Genomic DNA, 23,779 nt, shown 5'->3' with positions numbered 1-23,779 from the left:
ATTTTATTTTCTGCTTCCCATTTGGGCTCGAATTAAATTCAGTATCAAAGAAACTTTAATTATTTATGAGCCCGAAGGAGTCTTAGCCACTCAATGGCATAAAATGGCAAATTTGTTGCCGCACTCCCCAGATTCATTGGGTGGGCATTTTTGCATTGGCAAGCGTTTTTTGCCCCCTCAGAGTCCCAAGACAGCGGACCACTTGTGTGCGATACTTTTGCAACAAAGACAGGCACAGCCCCCACAGCCCCCTCCTGTCAGACAAGGACAGAGTGTGCGGGAGAGAGAGAGATGGAGATGGAGAGAAAAAGAGACGGTGAAACGGACATACATATACGAAGAGCCATTTGAAAACTATTACGCCCATGAGATTCATTCAAGTAGTGCGGCATTTATAACTCAAATGTTGCCCAAGTTACAAAAAGCCTAAAAACTCGAGCACAACCAGAACTTAAGGAGCGGGAACTGGAACAGGAGCATGAATGGGATTCGCTGGCAGAAGAAGCTGAGCTGCAGCAAAGGATTTTCAGGAGCTCAAGGCAGTTGTAAGTGATGAGCAAGGAATGAGTGATGTACTCGAAGGAATTCACTTACATATTTTATTACCTTAACTTAAAAAAATTCACCATTTTCCATATTAAATGCAATCAGAATCGGAGCCACCAGAATAGAGCCAAATAAGGGGGTTCCCTATCCTTCAGAAAAAGCCTCCACCGACTTTTATATATTTTCTGTACGAGCTTCGGATAAACGTTCATATTCTATCTTTAAATACCGCAAAATGTATCTGTCTTACATGCCTTATCGATTTCGATCCATTATCCATATCTGTTTTCTCAGAAGCACAGAAATATTGCTCATCTCTGGTAGAGACTGTAACGAAGTGTGGCAGGAAGATGAAGGAGCTGTGGAAGCGGAAGAAACGGAAGAAGCAGCGCTGAAAATGGCAACACAGAATGGCATTCTCTGTGCTTGCTTTTTATTAGAATGTGTCCATGGAGACGTGGGCACCAGCCATTGTCTGGCTGCTCTCGGCAGCCTTCTCCATGAATCTCTATCGTCCTCTAGGCGAGTCGTATGCGAGTATGTGTGTGTAGTTTGCCATACATTTCTTAGCACGTAGTTATCTGTGGCAACAACTGGAACAACAGTCCCACTTGAAACAACAATAAAAAGTTGGTTGAAAACAGGAAAAGATACAGCCATATTCGTACGAGTATGTGTAGCCAACTCCCAGAACTGATACAAAACCTCGCAAACATCACAAGATAGGTAAATCAGAGCCATGCGCTAAGATATTTTCTCCATTTAGTTCATCCATCAAAGGTAATTCATTTTAGTGTGGATTTCAGCTGGTACATTCGAATGCCTATCCTGTGGCCCACTAATAATCACTAGAATAAACCTTATCGCAAGTTTTTTCGGCTTCTCTTTGTCTTCGGTCTCCAGCCAACTGAAGGCACCATCGCCATCAGGCTGGTCTAATGGCACGGCTAGCTCAATATTGTTTTCTTCACAGCCTCGGCAGGAAACGAATTAGGGTCTAGTAAGCTATACTGCACTCTGTGCTCAGCTCGCCGGATGGGGTCAGGGTCTATAATCAAAGAAAGCAAAGGCCACTACAGGGCTTATTAGTTTTGTGTTGAAAGTGGATGTGTATAACACTACTACTACTGTGGTAAGACACTGAAACAAGGCGTCAAGCAAGACGAACGGATAGAAGGACAGACAGACATAGCTATATCGACTCGAATTTTAATTCTGATCAAGAATATATACAAAAATAACATGCGCATATACTCTTTGCCTATATACATTTCATAAATATTGTATATATATTAACTCAAACTTAAATTTAATTTCAGACTATCCTTTTCTGTTAAGCCATTAAAAAATGGTTTTTATTAGAATTTGTATTCCATTTGGGTGGATTTCATTCAATTAGCTGGACTAGTGTCCTGATGGGGCGGCGTTTCAACTACGATTTTGTTGACATTTTTATTTGTGTTTCTGAGATTCGAGTCTGATTGGGCGAAGAGAAATAAAAGGACCCCGCCCTATACCTATACCTTTGCTTCCCTTCGTGGAAACCTCGTCGGTGGAGAGCCCCTGATCAGGACCGACAAGCAGAACAGGAACATTTAGCTGAGGCTCCTGAATAATTGGGATAACTTTGAATGATCAGGCCACCGGTACAGGCTTCCTCATGAATACCAAACAATGAACACTACGCAAGATTCGCATGAGGTTTCCTTTGGCTTCTTTTTGACTGCGCATAAATGGCGCTTCAGCCAACTTCAGGCAAGTAATTCGAGAAAGGGTTCGCAATCCGATAGTATCGTTAAAAGATACCCGGTAATCGAAGAGTTTTTTCAATAAATTACATTTATAGTACATACGCACTAGGGTTGCGCTTATTTGTATGGGCGAAAAAATGGTTCGGAATCAAAGGCCTCAGGGTTTAAAAAGGTTCCTTTTTATAAAAACATAAAATATAAAGTTTCAGCACGATTTGACAACGTTTTGAGGGGCTGACTTTAATGATTTGGAATATTAAAATATAATTCGTCGTCCAAAGCTGCAGCTCGATTAGTTTACATTTAAGCAAAAAATAAATAGTTAACAGCCCACTTTTATGTTAAATTAAGCCATTATTATTATTCAATGAATATTGACTAGCATGTTCTTTGGCGACGTACAGCAACTGCTAAAACTCATCTTCCTTTTTGGTTAGCATTTGCTCATAGTCTTACAAAAGCTTAACACCACTTTTAAATGTTTTAAGATTTCTAAATAATTTTGAAAAGGATCCATTCTGAAGGATCTTCAGTTAAAGAAAACCTTTGGAAATATTAAACCGATCAACAAATTTATCAGAATTAGGCGTCACAAAATCAGGTAGATTATTTGTAATAAACATTGGGAAATATTTTTCTTTCAATATAAATAGTTGTCAACCTAAATTCCTCTAGGAACATATGTATATATGTATGTATGTTTAAGTTATAAATCGCCTTAGACATCAAGTATGCACGGTGCATCAGTCCAGGTAGTCGAAAGCCCAAAAGAATTTGACTTAACTTTAATAATTCAGTGTAATCAGTACCGCATGAGTGTTCTCAATCTAACTTGACAGAAGTTAATTATAGCATTTCTTCTTTAAATTATATGCATTGCAACGTTCAGTAGTGTTTCAGTCTGGCAAAGAGTGGAACGTTTGTACCAGCTGTAGCTTCGGCAAATGATTCAAGTGCTGCCCTAAATATAAGTAGTAAGGTCTAAGGTATACGAGTTTTTGGTCTAATAATTTCTCTATGCGGAATGTAGCGCCGATGAATCGTCCAGATTTGTACGCTCTGTATCAAAACAGGCTAGTTAATAGTTTAATACACATATTTATAAATAAACGGTATGCATAATTTATTGGACTATGAATATTTGGAAACAAATTATAAAAAAAATACTTTAGTTTTCAATGAAATGGTTGAAAATAAAATTAATTAAAGATCAGATTTAATTTCATCCTTAACTTTTCTGCTTAACCATTAATCAATGAGATTCATATGATTTTGGGGGGATTGCATACGATCAGCCGGCTTAGACTGTTAATTTCTAACTATTCCCTATCCGTAAACCAGGCCTAGTCTGTACTGTTCTTGAAAACCCGGCCAACCCTGCCAACCCGGTGTTGGGCGTCCAGGTGTTGGGCCACCAGGTCCTGGCCCATCGGGTCCTGGCCCACCAGGTCCTGGGCCTCCTGGTGTTATGCCACCGGGTCCTAGGCCAACAGGTCCTGGGCCACCAGGTCCTGTGTTGCCGGCTACTGGGCCACTAGATCCTGGGCCTCCCGGTCCTGGGCCACCGGGTCCTGGCCCCCCTGGTTCTGAGCCACCGTATCCTGGCCAGCCTTGTCCTTGTTCTCCCGATTCTGGGCCACCGGCTCCTTGGCCACTAGATCCTAGGGCACCGGGTCCTGCGCCACCAGGTCCTGGGCCTCCCGGTCCTGGAAGTCCAGGTCCTGGGCTTCCTGGTCCTGGGCCTCCTGGTCCTGGACCTCCCGGTTCGTGGCCATCAGGTCCTGGGACTCCAGGTGCTGGCCAACCCTCTCCTGGCGCTCCCGGTGCTGTCCAACCCGGTCCTGGACCACCGGGTTTTGGCCCCCCCGGTCCTGACCAGTCCGGTCCTGGGCCTGCCGGTTCAGGGCCATCGGGTCCTTGAACAGCAGGTGTTGGGCGACCGGGTCCTGGGCCACCAGGTCCTGTCCCCCCAGGTTTTGGGCCATCAGGTCCTTGGACTCCCGGTGCTGGCCAACCCAGTCCTGGGCCACCGGGTCCTGTCCCCCCAGGTTTTGGGCCATCAGGTCCTTGGACTCCCGGTGCTGGCCAACCCAGTCCTGGGCCACCGGGTCCTGTCCCCCCAGGTTTTGGGCCATCAGGTCCTTGGACTCCCGGTGCTGGCCAACCCAGTCCTGGGCCACCAGGTCCTGCTCCACCAGGTGTTGGGCCTCCCGGTTCGGGGCCACCAGGTCCTTGGACTCCCGGTGCTGGCCAACCCAGTCCTGGGCCACCGGGTCCTGTCCCCCCAGGTTTTGGGCCATCAGGTCCTTGGACTCCCGGTGCTGGCCAACCCAGTCCTGGTCCACCGGGTCCTGTCCCCCCAGGTTTTGGGCCATCAGGTCCTTGGACTCCCGGTGCTGGCCAACCCAGTCCTGGGCCACCAGGTCCTGCTCCACCAGGTGTTGGGCCTCCCGGTTTTGGGCCATCAGGTCCTTGGACTCCCGGTGCTGGCCAACTCAGTCCTGGGCCACCGGGTCCTGTCCCCCCAGGTTTTGGGCCATCAGGTCCTTGGACTCCCGGTGCTGGCCAGCCCGGTCCTGGGCCACCGGATCCTGGGCCACCGGATCCTGGGCCACCGGGTCCTGGCCCCCCTGGTTCTGGGCCACCGTATCCTGGCCAGCCTTGTCCTAGTCCTCCCGATTCTGAGCCACCGGGTTTTGGCCCCCCCGGTCCTGACCCGCCCGGTCCTGGGCCTCCCGGTTCAGGGCTATCGGGTCCTGGAACAGCAGGTCCTGTGCCCCCAGGTTCTGGGCCATCAGGTCCTTGGACTCCCGGTGCTGGCCAACCCGGTTCTGGGCCATCAGGTCCTTGGACTCCCGGTGCTGGCCAACCCGGTCCTGGGCCACCGGGTCCTGTCCCCCCAGGTTCTGGGCCATCAGTTCCTTCGACTCCCGGTGCTGGCCAACCCGGTCCTGGGCCACCGGGTCCTGTCCCCCCAGGTTTTGGGCCATCAGGTCCTTGGACTCCCGGTGCTGGCCAACCCAGTCCTGGGCCACCGGGTCCTGTCCCCCCAGGTTTTGGGCCATCAGGTCCTTGGACTCCCGGTGCTGGCCAACCCAGTCCTGGGCTACCGGGTCCTGTCTCCCCTAGTTCTGGGCCATCAGGTCCTAGGCCACCAGTTCCTGGGCCAACGGGTCCTGGGCGATCGGGTCCTGGGCCACCGGGTCCTGGTCCCCCTGGTTCTGGGCCACCGTTTCCTGGCCAGCCTTGTCCTAGTCCTCCCGATTCTGGGCCACCGGGTCCTGGGCCACTAGATCCTAGGGCACCGGGTCCTGCGCCACCAGGTCCTGGGCCTCCCGGTCCTGGAAGTCCTGGTCCTGGGCTTCCTGGGCTTCCTGGTCCTGGACGTCCTGGTCCTGGGCTTCCTGGTCCTGGGCCTCCTGGTCCTAGACCTCCCGGTTCGGGGCCACCAGGTCCTGGGACTCCAGGTGCTGGCCAACCCTGTCCTGGCGCTCCCGGTGCTGGCCAACCCGGTCCTGGGCCACCGGGTCCTGGTCCCCCTGGTTCTGGGCCACCGTATCCTGGCCAGCCCGATCCTGGTCCTCCCGGTTCTGGTCCACCAGGTGTTAGAACACCGGGTCTTAGGCCACCGGGTCCTGGGCCACCCGGTGGTGGTGCTGGAGCAATAGGAGCTGACGTAGCCTGACCTCCAATTTTGACTTTGTTGAAATTTTTATTTACGTTGCCATTTCCGTTCTGCGGCCTGGCAAACCCCAAAGCGAAGAGCAAAAAAAGGAACCCGCAATAGAGCTTCATATTAGCGAGGTAGGGAATCAATATGAAGCCGAGGCCTTGCAATCCTCCATTTATACGAGTATGGGAATGTTGATGTAGACGAATCGAATCATACGATTTAGTTACAGTTACATAAGGTATACTGGTTTTGACGTGGTATTTTTTTGTGAAATTACATAGTCCTAGGGGAATAGTCTTACGAACCTCAATTCTGTATATTCATTTATCGTTTTATATACACAGGAATCTGGTTTCACTGGTCGAACATTCACTTTCTACTGGAGTACCAGCTTAAATTGTAGTGAAATCCGAATTTCAAACACTATCAGACCTTGACTAAAACGAAGTTTGCAAAAGTCAAGTCCAGACAGTGGCATGTCGTCCATTCTAGTGATTACTCGAACTCTCCGAGTCCCAGTAATAACTTTGATAGTCTCGGACTGTGGGCTCTTCTCTGTTGCCAAGGTGTTCACAGCAGCAGTGAAAACAAGGCTTTAGTTTTCAATGAAATGTCATCCTTTTCTTTTCTGTTAAACCTTTACAAAATGGCGTCTATATTATGCTTTCGGAAGGATATGATCAGCTGGCTTAAACGCTTAATCCTTAAATATTCACAATTGTTTCGTCAGGAATGGCATCTTTCCTGTTTTTGACAACCAGCGAAGATGGTTGAATGTGACGGATCTAAACAATAGATTACGTTACGGTTACATAAGGTATACTGGGTTGACATGGTACTTATTTGTGAAATCACACATTTCTTTGCCCAGAAAGGCCATAAAGTGTCATATCTATTTTCCTGTTTCCCCCAGTTTTCTAGTCCAAGTTTCTAACTTTGATCCCCACTGACTACTAGAGTACCAGTAGACAATCTTGTAAAATTCGACGGTCTTTACAGCCGTTCTCGCGCGCCTTTCTTTCGCCTTCTCTATTGCTCTCTCGACCTGTCGAGCTCTCGCTTGGATTAGGGCACAGACAATTTGGCCGCCTGACACCATCTTGAATCAACTCCCGCGTCTTCAATCTGACCCCGTCTTGAATCGAGCTAATCATCAAACAGACTCGTCGTGCTCTCGTCATAAACCTGATTCGAAACTTTCGCTATTTTTTCGACTCTGCATCGCATTTATACCATCACACAGTAAACCGTATAACACCGAACAATCTTCTACTTTTAATATATAGATCACAAACATAACCTGCGGAAATAGCTCAGCATTCATTTCCTTTACATTTCATTAATGCAAAAACTTAAAGAACTTGTATAACCTCATTGATTCCCCAAAAATTCCATTATTAACTCCGGACAGAACCTCGACAGACTCATTTTCCCCTCTCTGTTGCAATAGCGAAATGTAGTCAAATGAAAAACTAATTAATTTTTCCAAATAAACCCATGCCAAATAGCCAGGAGCTGTTTCAGCCATCAGTTTGGCCATCAGTCACAGTCGAGAGGAGTCCTCGCGGCGCTTTCAAGTTCTGTATAAATATTTTGGCATCATTAAACAAAAGCAGACGCTACTTTATTTATGAGAAAACAAATTCCAAATAATTTAACATATACCTGCTACTATCTATATTTATATTCAAAACATATTAGAGGCCAGAGACCTCCAACGGCACTGGCACTGGCACTGGATTCTAGATCCGGCGTTCTGGCTTGGAGAGCTGGGGCTGAGGGAAACTAATGCACAAATTTATTGTGACTTTTGGCACTGCCTGCAACAGCTGCTCCCCATTATGTGAGGCACCCAGGAACTCCCTCCAGCGCCAGCTCCAAAAAAAGGGAAAAATAAAACCGAAAAAAACACACATGTGTCTCCTGCTCGGTTTTATCTGCTGCTCTGCACGCGGCGCATTTGCATATTTCGTGCACTGATGCAGCGGCAGGAGCAGCAGGATCCCAAGCAGGAGCTCAGTTTTTATTTTTATTTCATTTTTATTAATGCGAAAAATGTAATTTCAAGCATTTGCAACTGCAGCGTACCCTTAAGGGCATAAGACAGCCAGCAGAAAAAAAATTGGCATGTGGAAAATTGCAAAAATTCCATGCAGCCAAAAAACGAAAAAGAAAAAAAACCAACGAAAGCAAAATCATTTTCAACCCTTTGACGACAGAATCCATTTTTGGCGTTAAATTTCAAGTTTTTAAATAAGTTGTCCATGCTTTTTTTTTTAACTAGATTTTTGCAGCTTGGAATATTTTGTACAGCTTTATATACTATTTTTAGGAGAAATTGTAGTTGTTATGGCTGGTAGTTAAAGATAACAATGCTTTATTATATTTTGGAAGATGTATGTAACAGCCTGAAGGAAGCGTTTCCGAGCGCATAAACTACATAAATATATCCTTGATATAGCTATGTTAATAATAATGTCCTTGTTTCCGTCGATTTGTTGTCAGCGAACTCTCTGTCTCTCACAGAGTAGCTTAGCAATAAAGGTTGAGTTTTCATGGCTGGCGTGTTATCAAAGTTCACTAAGAATGACATATGATAATTTTAGAGTTAGACATTATGCTCGTTCCTGATTTCGGGCTTGCTAAGTGTGCGCCCAAATAAAACGGCAATTTCCTCAATAATTCTCAAGAATTTGGGCAAACATACCACTATGGTCCGAACGACCACTTTTGTTGGCCAAAACCTAATTTTTCAAAGTCAAAACTGAAACCTGGTTTTGATCGCCCTGCATTAGAAAAAGATCGACCATTAAATCTGCGTACCAGAAATTTCCATAGATGGCGCCACATTCGCAAAATCAGCTGTGCAACCCAACTGTTTTTATAGTAAAGCACGTGAAGGGAAAAAGTGGCAAATTAATAACCACTTTAAATATCTCAAAAATTGAAAAACGCCAAGACGTGATTAAATTTTTTTGATGAATCTTAATCTGTCGGGTTCTTACTACGTGTTTTGAGTTTTTAACTGTCTCTAGTAGTTCTGATGTCTTCGTATTTGAAGGTTAAAGTGAGGCCTTCAACATGTGCCAACTTGTAATGAAAACTAATTTTTGAAAAGGTGTACAAAGTGAGTCCTACCTAGTCCCACCCTGAAACCTTTTCTGTGTCGTAGATTAATAAATACTTTTTGAAATGTATATAGTTAGAAATGCCACTTTTTACCACAATTCTTGGAATTTACATTAATAGAGCATAACCTCAAATTCGAAAATGCAGATTTGTTTGCCGAATGGAATTCAAAGAAGGGTAAAATTATCAATTATTTGAAAACGGATCTTAAGGCGACATATCATATGAAATTAATAAAGCTTTTGAAGATACCAGCAAGAAAATTTGTTACCGTTTGGCAACATACCGGAACAAATGCCGGTAAAATTCAAAGATGTTTGAACGAAAATATGTGGATTGGCCACAAGCCTTTGTTATAATACATTTATCTTTATGTCCAAATATGCTAACTAAGTTCGTAAGGCTGTACAGGACCCAGTAGGAAAGCCGGCACATATCTCACTTAACGAGGCGTTAACCTTGCTTCTAGACAAGGATTTCGGCAATAATTTACGGAAACCTTTAAACGATTTTATTTTTATTTAAATCAAAATTTTTTTTAGTCGTGCAACGCTGTTTTCTTAAATAAAATATGCTTAATACTTTTTTTCACTATAACTAAAAATTTAAATATGCATTATTAAAAAAAGGGGCGGTGCCACACCTATTTTTTTTCTTAAATCCATTTCTTATTGATTATATGTATCCAATACAAAAAACTAAATGAAAAAATCTTGTTCCGTTCGGGAGTTATTAATTTTGGCCAACAAAAGTGGTCGTTCGGACCATAGTGCATACGTGGTAACCGTTAGTAGTTAGAATTCGAAACATTTGCTACAATTACCAAAGCAATCTAAGCATTTGATTAGATTTTTACCGTCTCGGGAATGTCTCGGTCTGCCTACTTCACTCCTAACTTACGGTTATGTCAGGTCCGTGTCCATTGGGTCAGATGAAATTTTGGTTCGTTACTTTCATTTGCATTTGTCACGCTCGTTAGACCTTTCGAAATTCCCGCTGGGATTCCCGTACGAGTTCGATGTCCAAAGGCAGTCACGTGACTTGAATCTGCCCCATGGGCAAAATGAAAACTAAAGCTGAGTAAACTTTAAATAATGCACATGGAGTTTGTAACTTTTCCTATGACAATGTGTTGTATGAATGTATATTTTTTCCTAATGCACAACCGACAACAATGCTGGACTACAACTTACGGCTGTCTGCCTGTCAGCTCATAAATAAATAAATATAAAAAATTCCAGCAACAGTTTTCAGCTGCTGGTTTTACTTGGCAGCGAGCAGCGCATAAATGCCAAGAAGAGCTCTCTAAGTTGAAATCCTTTGGCTTTATCTAAGTACTGGTAATAGGATGAAATGAATGTCCAAGTAGCGTTACTCGCTTGGTCACAGTGCAACGGCCTGCAAGAAAGCCGCAGTTGCAAGAAGACGACATAAAATGGGACATTTTCCTGGGGAAATTGCCAGTATTCTTGAAATAGAATGCAACAGGTTATCAGCAAATCGTAATACGGTAACTATCCAGTACAGCTACTCGTTGGGAAATAGGAAAGACAGAATGAAAAATGTTTCAAGCACTCGGAATATACGAGTAAGCAGGGATTTTCAGGTAGGCAAGCACTCTCTTATATTTTACATTTTTTAGATAATCGAAATTGTGATTCCGACTGATATAAAAACCCATCCGTCAGCACCCAGTCAATATCCTCCTCGATGAGGGCATTGCGACGGACTCGCACTTGTGTCCCTCTACCGAAAGCGGTGGACCAAAGATTCCGTAACTGAAATAATTGTAAGATTTCTAATCTCGGTAAATAAACTATGGAAATACGTTTCATCCTTGAACAGTTTGCTCTTCGCTCCACCAAATTCCACCAAAAATAGATATCATGCCCATGAGCACCCGTCCACTCTGTGTATCTGGCTAAAAGCTAAATCTAAAATTGAAATAAAACACCAAAAAGGTTGATTAAATTCCAGCAATGATCGCACGCCCAAAATGAATGCCACATTGAAATTGTACGGATGAGTGGCTGGGAGTGCAGCACGTTTCTGCATTATGATTATTATTGTTGCAGTGGCCGTGGCCACATACACACACACACACACAGCGGCTGCCGCAGCAACCAGGAAAACACCAGCAAAATAAGCCAAATATTTTTGTGGCAGCACAAGGAAGTGGCCAAAAGCGAAATTTTCATAATCTTTTGAATTTTATGGTCGAACGATGGCGGCGGCAAACAACGGAGCAAGCTGAAAATTCAAATGAATAGCAAATTGTGGCACACGCCTCGCACAGTTCCACACAGAGACTCCACATTGCCCCTCTCTGCAGAGCAGCCAGAACCGCCTAACCCCATCCGGCTTGACTGCGGAAACAGCTGTTTCCCTTACACAGACAACCTCTGACCCCCCTGCGCCAGGCACAAGTGCGAGAAGAGCTGCGAAATGATTATTACATTTTGTGCCAATTCAACGAAATTTTCCATGTGCACTGTCTACGTCTTGAATTGTACCCAGGGCCGGCAGGCAAGGCTCTCTTAAAGCCAGACTTGGGTTTTCCTTGGCTTAATTAAAGCCTGTCTTGCCCGGAGGAACAGAATACAAATCATAAATATAAAATGCACACCACAAAGTATCCCGCAAAAATGAAGTTTTAAAATCTTCATGACCCAACTCCGCAGTTGTTTGTTTGCTGGTTGCACAGGAAGTTAATATTTTTGCAATTTTCGCTTGACTTTAAATTAAAAGAGGAGAATATAGTGAAGGCGCCACAAGACTGAAGACTGGAATACTCTTTCAAATGTAACAAAACAGATCTTTTTAGCACTTTTTAAACCAGACTTTTATAACTAACTGACCATGAAAGTATTGTTTTTCCATGAGAAGAACATAGTGTTCCAAAATTGACCAAAAAACTGCCATTGGGCACACCGCGCGTCTGTGGGAATTATTGAAATGCAGTGGTCGAAACATCTTGCCATTCAAATGGTGGCTTCAATAATGTTTTTTATCAATTAATCACAAATCGCGGACAATTACTAAGCCTTAGTTGGTTCAAATTTCGATGTAAAATAACCGGGCAAACCTCTGGTAAAAATGACCTAGCACACTCGGAGAGGGTATGAAAGAAACAAAGTAGTAAAAATGAGATCCACGGCCACGCCATGAAACGTTCGTCCAGAGTAAAATAAATGAGCTCTGGCCGTGGAACTTAAAGTTTGAAACGATGCGATGCGAGGCCAGGCGGGTTCGCGGCGACTTTCCGCTAATTTTATATGCAGCCCACACAAATCTTGTCATTACTAAAGGCTGGCTCTTTCCGGGCTCCGGCTCCGCCTATGGGTCCAGCTCCTGGTCCGGATCCAACTCATCCTACGGAACTGGACTAAGGGCTGGTGTCTGCTCTCTGCTCGTTTGATTTGCTCCATTAATTTTGAGCGGAGTTCTGGCAGCCGAGTCGCCTGGAAAGTTCTGTGACAACAGCCCGACTCGGACTAGGACCCGGACCCGGAGTCGGGCCTGTTGTGCCCGTTGATTTGTGTGGTGCTTTTCTGGGTGATTAAGTCATTCGTCAGACGGCCAGGCCGTTAAAGTAATGACGAAAAGAAGAACATTTTTTTGTGCCCTCTGCGGCTTTCTAATGAAGCGTTGTGCAAAATAATTAGAGGTTTTGCTCTCTTGTTATCTTATCTACTCGCAGTCGCCAGTTTTTCCGCTTACTTTTTTCAATTAAAAAGTTTGTTCATTGTCATGGCGGCGCCATATATTTTCCAGGATCGCTGGTCCATGTGGCGTATGCGTAATAAGCATTCAATGATTTGCACACAAAGAAGTCCTAAGCTCATTTAATTGGTATTAATAATGGCCGTGGCCCTGGCCCAGGCTGGAGCCAGCTGTTGCCCCGTGCAACCTGCCATCTGAAGGAGGGAGTGCGAGGTTGGAGTGGGAGGTTGGAGTGGGTGGGTTCTTGGCGTGGCGTAGCATGTCGTGGCAGGAATCTGTGAAGGTCATCGCTAAGTAGTTTAGTTCTACCATTGGCATGCTCAGCAGTGCAAATGCTTTGATAAACGTTGCAGGAACGTTGGCTATAATTTTATAGCTGAAAGCATATTTATTTCGTTGGAACCCCCGCAACGCAATGAAGGGAAAGCTTCTTTGTTGGTTCTTCTTTCATTGTTTTACTTGGCCAGGCTCTTAGCTGTTCGGTAAACAAATTTGCTTTCTTATTTGTTCAGCTTGTACGAGGCGCCGGGAAGAGCCAGCTTGGGGAGAGAACTGCCCCGAACCCTTGTGTTATCGCATAAAGTGTGCTGGAACTTAAAGTGATTTCAGTTTGAAATTTGATCACCGACAAGAAGAGCAATCGAGATGCAATTATACGTAGTTGGCCACGAGCCACCCATTTCCTTGGTAAATTCCGACATAAACCTAATCGTAATCAAACAAAACCCTCAGACGGACGCACAGTGATTGAAGCAACAAGTCTGGCACATAAAAGGCTTATTTTGAATTTTTTGTTGGCTGTATCCATTTAGAATTCTTTAAGGAGATATAGGGTTTTTTCTTATATTTTTAGTTTAAAAGTTCGAACCGTCTTCGGCTATAGAACATACCATATGATGCCATTTTGGATGTGCTCCTCAGGTTAGGCATATTTCGAAGTGCGAGTTATATTTTTGAAGAAAAAATAGTTTTCTGTATTATCTGGGGTGTGCACAAACGAATAGTAATTATTTTTAGACTGTGGTTTGCAAGGTATTAAAAAATTAAACTTAATAAATGTGTAATAAACTTGTCCTGCTCTTAATGTCGTTTACTCAAATTTCGTTGAGAAAAAATATATATGTATATGACGGCTCATTCCTTGAACTTCCTTGACACTTATATTCTGTTAGCTTCGTTTATGGAGTTCCCATGTTCCCAAAGTTTGTTCCCATTAGAGACACATATTTTGATAGCCTTCGTTATTTAAAGTGAATGTAGAGAACATAAATGGCAAGAAATTCGAAGAATATTGCACAGTAACAATTTTTACCCTTCATATTTTTGCCTATATCTTGACTAGGTTAATTTTAATTTTAAGATTAAAATTTTTGTTAAAAAATAATTAATTGTTTTGCGTAATATATTGAATACTTTAGGGGCAAACAGATTTTTCCTGCTAAATTGGTAATTTCACCCACTGTGCGACGGCCCCAAGCAAACTGGAGCAAATTCGTGCCTACCATGCGATCCCCTTGGATCCCCTCTTACTCCGATGAGCTCGCATACATACTCGTGCAATACATCTCTCAACACTTTCTGGCAAAAGATTATGACACGTAGCAAATAGTTGCACGCAGATGGGACAGGGAGTGGGCCCAGTCGTGGTGGAACTTCACACCTATGTGCGCTGGTAGGACGTATTAATTTCTGAGCTGCTTGTTGATTCTTTTGCAACACTTTTTGTTGACACCGTGTCGGGGCGCGGAGGACGTGCTTTGTGGCACTTTGTTGTCTTGTTTGTCCCTGTTTGTTCTGCGATGTTGTCCTGTTTATACCCTTGCAGAAAGTATTATTTTTTGGCAAGACGCTTGAAACAAATTAAAGAAAACCTTTCTAGCAATATATTTACATATGTGCACATATTCCCCTAAGAAATTTTTTTTGTAACATATCATATTTTTAACATAACATATTTAAAGTTTAAACTGTTGTAAGAAATCCTTCATCTAAAAGTAAATGGATCTGCAAGGGTATCAGCCGCGGGGTTTTCATGTCCCTTTCTTGTTTCATTATTAATACGGCGACTGCCTTTTGTTTGCCTCTCCACCTTTCTCCGCTGCTCCGTTTTGCCGGGTAGAACTTTTGTCATTTAAGCCAAGTCGCTTCGTATACGTGTTAGTGACAGGAATTATTCTTGTTGACACATAAAAATTGCTTAACCCTTTTTTTCCTCATGAAAAATGACAAGAAATGATAAAGTGTATTTCTGGGACTGCGTGCGCGCGTGGAGCATTTGACCCGAACATTCACCAGACATTGATGTATTCGGGTCAGATGCTGCCGCAAACCCACAAAAAATGGGAATATATGCGCCCACTCGCGGCTCCTTTCCGGCTCATTAACAGCCACGAAATTTGCATAGTTAATTGCTTTTTAATTGTTGTGTTTGGAATTTTCAATTGCAGCTAAAATACTCGTATAGATATATATTCTTTCTGTTCGGAATGGGGCTCATTCTTTAAGCCTGGCACGTTTTATGGCACAAATTTCTTCATTTGGCTGCCGCTTTCTGGGTCTTTTTATGGCGCCTGTTGGGTGTTGCCCCATTAGGCAAATAGAGTTTGCAGCTTGGCTAATGAAGCATAGTTTTGAGATTTGCCACGCCCCCATGCCAACCGCCTGCTCCTGCTGCTGCTGCTGCTGGTGCCACTCAGACAGACTTCAATTAGCCTGCCAGCAATGGCGGAATTTTTATTTCGCTTTCTGTTTTGTTTTTCAAACATTTTTCCTGGGTTTTTTTGTGTGGCCTTTTGCGGTCATTAAAACTAATGGGAGCTCGGTGCTTCGCTGGCTTTAAAAATCCCACACTCGCCCTCGGGCCGAATGGACTGACCAACCGACCGACCGGATATATCATTTGACCAACAAGTCAAACCAACAAACAAACACACACAGAAGTCCATAGCCCAAAAAAAAACTGAAAAAAGATCCCAAAGTCTTGTTGGCTCGCATGCGGTCACAAAAGAGCAGTAAATTAAAATTTACTCGACATGAAATTGAAGCCGTGCTACCCTTTTTCCCATTTCCCCACTGGCCGCCCCATGCTGGCTATTTTTGGCTGTGAAAATTCCTTCATTTTTGTTGTACTTGTACTTTACTGGCCATATCCGCTCTCCAGGGGGTTGGAGTATGCGAAGAGTGGGCCATGGCGCAATGGCAGGAGCTCTATTCAATCAGATTCCAAGTGCATTCGCGACTGAAATATCTCTGGAAACATACTAATAATATTTGAAAAATTGGATAAGTATTAGTTTTAGTTTACTTGCGGTGTATTAATGCTATTTAAATAATATATTTTTGAACATTTTCATCCTTCTGCACAAAAAGAAAGATTGCTGTTTGAAAATAGGATTGATTTTTTAGCTGAGAACACTGAAAGATACAAACAACAACAACAAATAACAATAAAATTTAAGTTTTTAATAAAAAATCAAAGATTCTACCAAAAACAAATATGTAATATTTTCAGTTAAATTCTTGGTGCGTTTTGTTTTTTTTACCACCATTCCTTGGGCATTCTCTACCCTGTCTATAGCCCATTTCCATTTCGATGCAATCCGTCGGAGTCCACCATTGATCCCCTGCAGTCCATTGCAGGCCGCTTCCCAATGGAGCTGCACTCCATTTCATTGCCACACTAGTTTATTTTCTCAGTTGGTGGATTCTGTGGCTGCTGCCCGAGGGTCTCGTATTTTACGTGGTCAAAGTTTTACGTTGCGCCGCACTGACATGCAAAGCAGATTTGCGGTAGCCATTCCGGGCCATTCCAGGACATACTTTGCCGGGACTGGGCCGTAGCCGTTGGCCACTTTGCAGTCGGCACGCGTGCACAGATTAAACGGCCAGAAAGCCGGCCTGCGCATCGGTGGGATAGCCTGAAACCAGCCCAAGCACCAACCAAAAAAAGGCACCATAGAAACACACAAAATACAGAATTTAAAGAGCTTCAATCAATTATCAGGCGGACTGGAGTCTACTCCGCCGTTACCACAATTTGCAGTTGAACGACAATTTCCGCAGCGATTATTCAATGTCAACTAAAAAGTTGCAAAAATGTTCAAAAAACCAACGAAAGCAATTAAAAGCAGCTGCTGTCCGCACAACCCCTTGGTCGTCTTGTTTATTTTACGAGTATGTGGCAAAATATGTTTTATTTTTTGGGGCAATATTTATGTAAGCTGTGCTGCAGTTTATTTGTCAAACCGGACATGCAGATGTCGAGGGTCCTGCAGCAGGATTAGAGGGATTTATAGCACTGTGACAAATATTTGGTGTAAATCATTGGGCTGGCAACATTTCCCCCTGGTATTAAGCCCCCTGCTATTAAGTGTAAAATATAACGGATGTGGAAACCAATAAAATATGTATGTAGTATCTAATATTTTGTAAAAAGTGGGATATTTGGAATAAAATTGATTTTATTTTTAGACGTACCGCACGGAGAGGCATCAACGATGAGTAGGCTGTCGTTATACCAGGCCAGGGAGACGGTGCATCCGTGATACTTATTCGTTGCTATAGGCGTCTATAGTTGATTCCTGCCGATTCCTAGTGAGCTCATCATAGTTACTCTCGATCAGTTCTCAAAACGTACAGTGTGGCGTGCAATATAGTAACTTTCAAGCTACCTACGTACTAGAAGTTATGAATAGACCATGTCAGTAGGGGTTATTGGCTTATAACGAGGAAGTTACTCCAAACGAAACATAAATTGAGTTTTATCTCTTTAGTACGAGCATCATGCTACCCGAAATTTATAGAAACATTACTAAAACGGAAACATAAATATCTTTGCAAGTCACTTGTTTTCAACAAAGTAAATTTTACCTATTGTAATTACCACTGTACGGCTCTATGGGTTTTAAGTCCCTTAACAAGGCAACAATCAAATAAATATCAAATTAATATTTTATTTATATTCTGAGTTTCTTTAAGACTTTTGGCTTTTGCGCCGTGCATTTTTAAGACGCCGTTGATCCAACTAGTGATTGTGGAATCATTGAATACCACTAGACTTTATGAAAAATAGACACGACGAGATATTTGTGTTAGTGTGGGTGGTTTTACCACAAATCTTATCCCTCCATAAGGCTTTAATATCTGGTCTCCATGTATTAGTTGAGTGTAGTGGAAATACGACTATAATTAATTGGATATCTATATGTACTTTCCCTGTTGAATTGCGCTTTTTGAATTTGTAACACTCAAATATTCACATGTATCAAAAATATGATCTTTCCCAACGAACGGTCACATAATCTATTGATTAACCAATATTTAAATCTCAAATGCAGGGCGTAATTGAGGTAAACGAGCAACTGAAAGCTTGATGCCTCACAGAATTTTCATTTCAGTTAACTTTTCTAATTCCGCCTGGCTACCGGTCACACAGAAACTAATTAAAACGCCTTTCGCATCAAATGATTTCGATTCGTTGGGTTTTAAGTGAATTATTGGGTTCTTTCAATATTGTAAATACGTATTTCATTGCGCGCACACACAGACATACAGCTCAGCTGTCAAATGCAAAAATTAATGCACATCATTTGCCCGGGGGCAGGACTTAATTACATACATATGTATGTAGCTGCAGCTTATCCACAGCTCGATAATGATGAATTAGCTTGGTCCCTGACCCACTCCGAGGAATAATAGGAGTATCTGTAGTAGTGGGAGCGGACGGAGAACAACCTCTCCTCCAGGCAATACTGCAATTGAAGCATTCATCCAGTTTTACATCTAGCATGTTTGAGTTAATTGAATTGTTGTTTTGTTCGGCTATAGATATAGTACGAGTACGAGTATACATACATATATATCGACCCAGCTACATGCATGCATATTATATTCCCATATTGTTATTGATTTCCCACATGTTGAGGTGTGCTCAATGGAAATCACCTATGAACAGACCCGACCAGAACCAGGCCGAAGTCATGTTTCAATCAGTGCTTACATGGCAAAACGGGTGGTAACCTCTCTACTGCTATAGTTGCAACGCCCATGCGTTGAGTTTATTGATAATTCATAAAAAGGTCACAAGCTGCATTCATTAAACACGTTGGAAAAAATTCAAAATGGAACAAACCACATGCATTGAAACATGCGAGTATATATGTACGTGTACATAAGTATTAGTTTGAACAACTACTTTGACTCGTTGCAGATGGCACTGCTCGAGCAGGGCTGCTCGTACGATCCAGCCGGTGCATCCTGATCGACAGGAGTCATCGCCACAGCGGCCTGAACAATGTAATGCTTCAGCGTTTGCGTCTTCTCGAACGGACTTGCTTCGGTCTCGTTCTCATCTGGAGTTTCATCGCCAGTGTCTTCCTCACAGACATAACCGTAATCTTCCAAGTCTTTTGGGTCACAAATCTGACCCTCGACGCTTCCGACATACTCCTCTTCGTCGGTCTCGCTGTCATAGAGATCGTCGTTCGCCCCCACATTGATCAGAAGGTCTCGCAAATAGCGCAATTCGTCGTGGGCACGCGTCACTTTACGCTCCAGCGCCTTCATTTGGGCCTGCAACAAAATTGATTAGCAAATACCCCGCTTTTACAATTTTCCAATAACAATGCAACAAAATTATACCTGGGGAATTAAAGGGCAATTCAGCTGATGAAGAATGTACATAAGAGGATCCACTGGCTGCGGTTTGATCTTTATTACTTGCTTCAAAATATTCACGAGCCGAGGAAGAACTCCCGTCTTCTTTAAATAGTCCATAGTTTCATTTTCCACCGAAGACATGCTTGCTGCGTATTATAATGCAAATGCGTAATAAAAGGGCAAAGCAGAGAATACAGAGATAGGCAGAAATCTGAAAAGAGGAGAGGATAGGTTGCAAAGCGGCAATCGCGCGATATTTTTAAACTAGGAATATTTAATACACATTTGTGCGTGAAATTTTGTTTGTGTTTGTTTGTGGGAAAAACGGATCTGAATGCGGCAATACATACTTTTTTATTTCGAAAATAAAAATAAAAGAGTGAAGGAAGATCGCGGAATAACTGTAACAGCAGGACTGCTTTGGCGACCCCCCAGCGGAAATTTCCAGCACTAACATATTGTAGGGGGTGGTGTGCTGTTAAACGCAAAGTCATTAATGTGCTGTTAGGCGCATATTTGCACTCTGTTAGCAGCTTCAGCGCAACATGTGCTGTCGACCAGATGGTATTAATATACTCTCCACGAAAATTGTGAATCTTGAAGAACTTTTGTAGGTGAAATATATCGTTTTCTTTTTTTATGCATTATTTATGTATTATTATGTTCGGCTGTTTAACTTAGATCTAGTTATCCAGTTTAAATAAAGGGGGCTTAAGTGTGCTAAGTTCGTATTTTCATCAATATATTTACGGTATATTTTGGAAATGAGCCGGTATATTTCAGTATATTTCTGAGGGTCGGACGGTATATTTTAACGATAAATCCGCGGTCACACTGAGATAAAGCACAACAAATATAGTCAAAATTCTTGAATTTTTCGTTCCTTAGAACGAAATTAAAGTTATATATAGCATCAACTTTTATAAAAATGGAGAAAGTGGGCAAGGCTAAAAAGGCGGCGCGGGAGGAGAAACAGCGCGAACAGAAGCTGGAGGAGCTGGTAAGAACATTCCTTCCGGAGCGCGACTGCGCCCGGCGTTGCAATGGCAACCGAAATGCATATTGATATATCCCTAAATTGGTTGACACCCTGATACCCCGCAGTTGCTGAAGTCCCTCGCCGAGTGCCCGACGAACGAAGACAAAGTGAAGGTGCTGGTGCAGCGGCAGGTGGAGAGCGATAAGAACGTGTGCCAGCTGTCGGCCGAACTCCGGGTGGTGCAGCGCCACACGGAGGGGCAGCAGCGCGAGAAAGAGGCGATGCAGCGCGAGCTCAACAAGTGCATCCTGATGCGCGACAAGTTGCAGGAGGTGTGCCGCGAACAGCAGCGCATTATCAAGTCTGTGAAGAACGAGAGCATGCTGCAGATCAAGGTAGAGGAGGAGCGTCGCAAGGAGACCCAGATCAAGTTCCAGAGCTCAATCAACGACGTCCAGAAGGCGCTGTCCAAAAACAACGACGAGAACATCAAGTTGCGCGATTACAACATCGAAATGACCAAAAAGTGAGTGGCAGCCTTCAGCAGCAACAGCAGCAGCCGGCGCTGCCTCAGCGGTGTGCGCGCCGTTTAAACGTCTAAATATAGACACTGCATGCCGTCTGCGGCATGAGCACGCACACACTGACCATCTGTTCTCTGATTTTAGGTTAAAGCTGCTGGCTGAGCAGTACCAGACGCGCGAGCAGCATTTGGAGAAGCTCAACGAGCAGGTGCTGCTGGAGTCGCAGCTGAATCAGGCCAGGCTCAGCAAGGCCCAGGTCGAGGCGGCCATGGAGAAGGAGATCCTCAAAAAGTTTGTGCCCTCATCGCCAACTAACCATCGCTTAACTAACCACTAAATGGTCGTTCTCCTTCCTTACAGAGAAAACCAAATCGGTCTGGAAAAGCTTCTGCAGGCTCAGCGCAGCATCAAGGATCTGACCGATCGTGAACACCAGTTGAAAGAGCAGCTGAACATCTACATGACCAAATACGATGACTTCCAGCAGTCGCTGACAAAGTCGAACGAGGTATTCGGCAGCTACAAAATCGAGCTGGAGAAAATGTCCAAGCACACAAAAAAGGTTGAAAAGGAGTCTCTGGGCTGGCGCCAGAGGTACGAGAAGGCCAATGCCATGGTCATCGAATTGGCCACCGAGAAACAGTTGCGGGAACAGCAGTCGGACCGCCTGGTGAAGCAAGTCACGCAGTTGCAGAAGCTACTGCGGGCCCTACAATTGGAGCGAACGACTCTGCACAAGAGCCTCAGGGAGAACAACATTGAGATTCCTCCTCTGCCACAGCTGCCCCCAGAGCCGGAGCCAGTTAAGATGACGCCAGTCAACACCGACAAGGCCAAGATGGAGCTGATGAGCCGAAACTGCGCCGAGCTAAAGGAGACCTTGGCTAACTTGCAGAACCAAATGAAGCTGCTGACCACAGCTGAGGCTAAGACAGCCATTGAGGAAAAGAACAAGGCGGCCGAGGATCAGCAAAAGCAGGCCAATGCCAAGAAGAACATCAAGAAGAAGGAGAAAAAGTCCAAAGCCAAGGCAGCGGCAGCAGCTGCAGCAGCAGCCGCAGCCGAAGAGCTCCCAGAAGTTGATGGGGTTGCTGCCGAAACGACTGCCAACGGGGAGACACCTGAAGAAAAGATAGAAGAAGGCGTCGAGGAATTGCTGTTGGAGGATGTTGAGACAGTCATCAAACTGCAGGAAGCTGCAGGAGATGCCAGCAACGTGAAAACCACCAAGGATGCTCAGGAGCAGACCGCTCCGATTCCGAAAGTGGCAGAGTCTCAGAAAACCGGGGGCGACGGCGATGGCCCGCCAGCCGCTGAGCCCAACGGTCTTGCAGCAGTGCCAGCCCTAATCGATGCCGATTAGACCACCGGCTGTCGACAGCTTCACATCTCATAACTTTTACTCAGACGGATACGGACCGTTTGCCTAGCCCTCCCTCAAAGCATTTTGTGTCATTCAGTCTCAACCAGCATGCTGCATAAAACAACCACAAATTTTGTACTAGTTATTTATTGTATTTTATATTGTATTTATTTAAAAGAGTGTCTTCGAAGATCGATCATGTGTGTATCAAATTTTAAATTGAATAAACGTGTTTCCTATAAACGTTAATTTTGTCACAAGTGTGCTATAATGTCCCAAGGGTTAAGAATAGTAGGCCGCCCTCGTGTTTAATCGACTTCAAAGCTGAGATATGTGCCATAGGAAAGTGTACAGGACCTTTTCTTAACAACAATGAATCTAATTTCTGGGGCAGTTGGTGCCTTAAATGTTCAAAAGGAACCGAAATTCAAAAAAGAGAAAATAATACACCTCAAAGTTCCAGTAAAACTGGAAATACTTACAAGATTATAGACATTTGTAAAGAAAAGCTAGCCCTAAAATAAGCCCATGACAGATATCAGATAGATAGCACTGAATTATGCAGTTATGGAGTTTACGAGTATGCAGAGAATTGTTATAATATTCTACGACCCGTAAGAGTCAGTAATACAGAAGTTTGAATGATGGAAGAGCTTTGATATAAACCCCACGATGTACATACTGGCCTTGACTGTGGCGCATACGTCACTGTTCAGTGGCGCCTAAATGTCTGCTGCCGCCACATGCAACAAATTGCAATAGCCACCAAATGGGGGCCTGTGGGAAAATGTAGACCGCAAGTGTTCTCGTTTCGTTGCCAGGGTCGGGTCATTATAATGGCGCCTTAATTACCCTCCACACGCAGCTGTCATTTCTGCCGGTCGCCACATTTCAGATATGAAATATTCAAGATGCATGCAACGCGGCGAATGCGTAATATCCGCAAGTGGCAGCGGTCAAGCGAGCTCTCTTCTTTCTCTTTGTACACGTGGGACGGAGGATGGTGTTGAAAGTGTGTACATAAGCCATTTATGGCACTAAAATAATTACAGAAATTAATTTAACTTGCATAAAGTGGTGCATATAAAAAAAAGTAGGATATAATGAGTGTAGCGTGAGGCCACCGTTAAGGTCTCAACAGTTTGCTACCCCGTCGCAACATATATACCCTTGGGATATCCACCTTTAATCCCAACATTACATCTGATTAAATCTTTAGTAGTATCTTTTAGTCGAAACACTCGACGATACCTTGCTGCATTTAAAATTCTCGTGTAAATGAATTAGAAGTGTGTTTATTTATGGCTCATCACATCACATCCACATCCAGACCCCAAGCCAGCACACCTCCCGTCGGCTATTAGGTGGTATTAAAAATGTCTTTGCAGTGGCAAAATCAGCGGGCGGCACATATGCATATTTCGCACCCTCTCA

General features: G+C 43.9%; 3 protein-coding genes across 3 annotated transcripts; 1 reads left to right on the top strand and 2 right to left on the bottom strand.

The window, feature by feature from the left end:
* Positions 1 to 3,469: 3,469 nt before the first annotated feature.
* On the bottom strand, positions 3,470 to 6,107 carry LOC6591755 (basic proline-rich protein). The gene is made up of 2 exons (XM_026992165.1): positions 5,555 to 6,107; positions 3,470 to 4,969 (listed from the first exon to the last, which is right to left on the bottom strand). The coding sequence occupies exons 1-2, from the start codon at positions 6,090 to 6,092 to the stop codon at positions 3,624 to 3,626; spliced, it is 1,884 nt and encodes a 627-aa protein (XP_026847966.1). The 5' UTR covers positions 6,093 to 6,107; the 3' UTR covers positions 3,470 to 3,623.
* A 12,741-nt stretch (positions 6,108 to 18,848) lies between these two features.
* Positions 18,849 to 19,649, bottom strand: LOC6591754. Its single transcript, XM_002017379.2, has 2 exons — positions 19,462 to 19,649; positions 18,849 to 19,392 (listed from the first exon to the last, which is right to left on the bottom strand). The coding sequence occupies exons 1-2, from the start codon at positions 19,618 to 19,620 to the stop codon at positions 19,012 to 19,014; spliced, it is 540 nt and encodes a 179-aa protein (XP_002017415.1). The 5' UTR covers positions 19,621 to 19,649; the 3' UTR covers positions 18,849 to 19,011.
* Positions 19,650 to 20,353: 704 nt separating this feature from the next.
* Positions 20,354 to 22,535, top strand: LOC6591753 (alpha-taxilin). Its single transcript, XM_002017378.2, has 4 exons — positions 20,354 to 20,479; positions 20,584 to 20,984; positions 21,127 to 21,273; positions 21,343 to 22,535. Exons 1-4 carry the CDS (start codon positions 20,408 to 20,410, stop codon positions 22,343 to 22,345), a joined length of 1,623 nt encoding a protein of 540 aa, XP_002017414.2. The 5' UTR covers positions 20,354 to 20,407; the 3' UTR covers positions 22,346 to 22,535.
* The last annotated feature ends 1,244 nt before the right edge of the window (positions 22,536 to 23,779 follow it).

The sequence above is a fragment of the Drosophila persimilis genome, unplaced genomic scaffold (assembly GCF_003286085.1).
Source record: "Drosophila persimilis strain 14011-0111.01,24,50 unplaced genomic scaffold, DperRS2 tig00000000-arrow-pilon, whole genome shotgun sequence".
NCBI lineage: Eukaryota > Metazoa > Arthropoda > Insecta > Diptera > Drosophilidae > Drosophila > Drosophila persimilis.
Note: the sequence above shows the minus strand (reverse complement) of the source record. Positions and strands in the feature narration are given on the sequence as shown.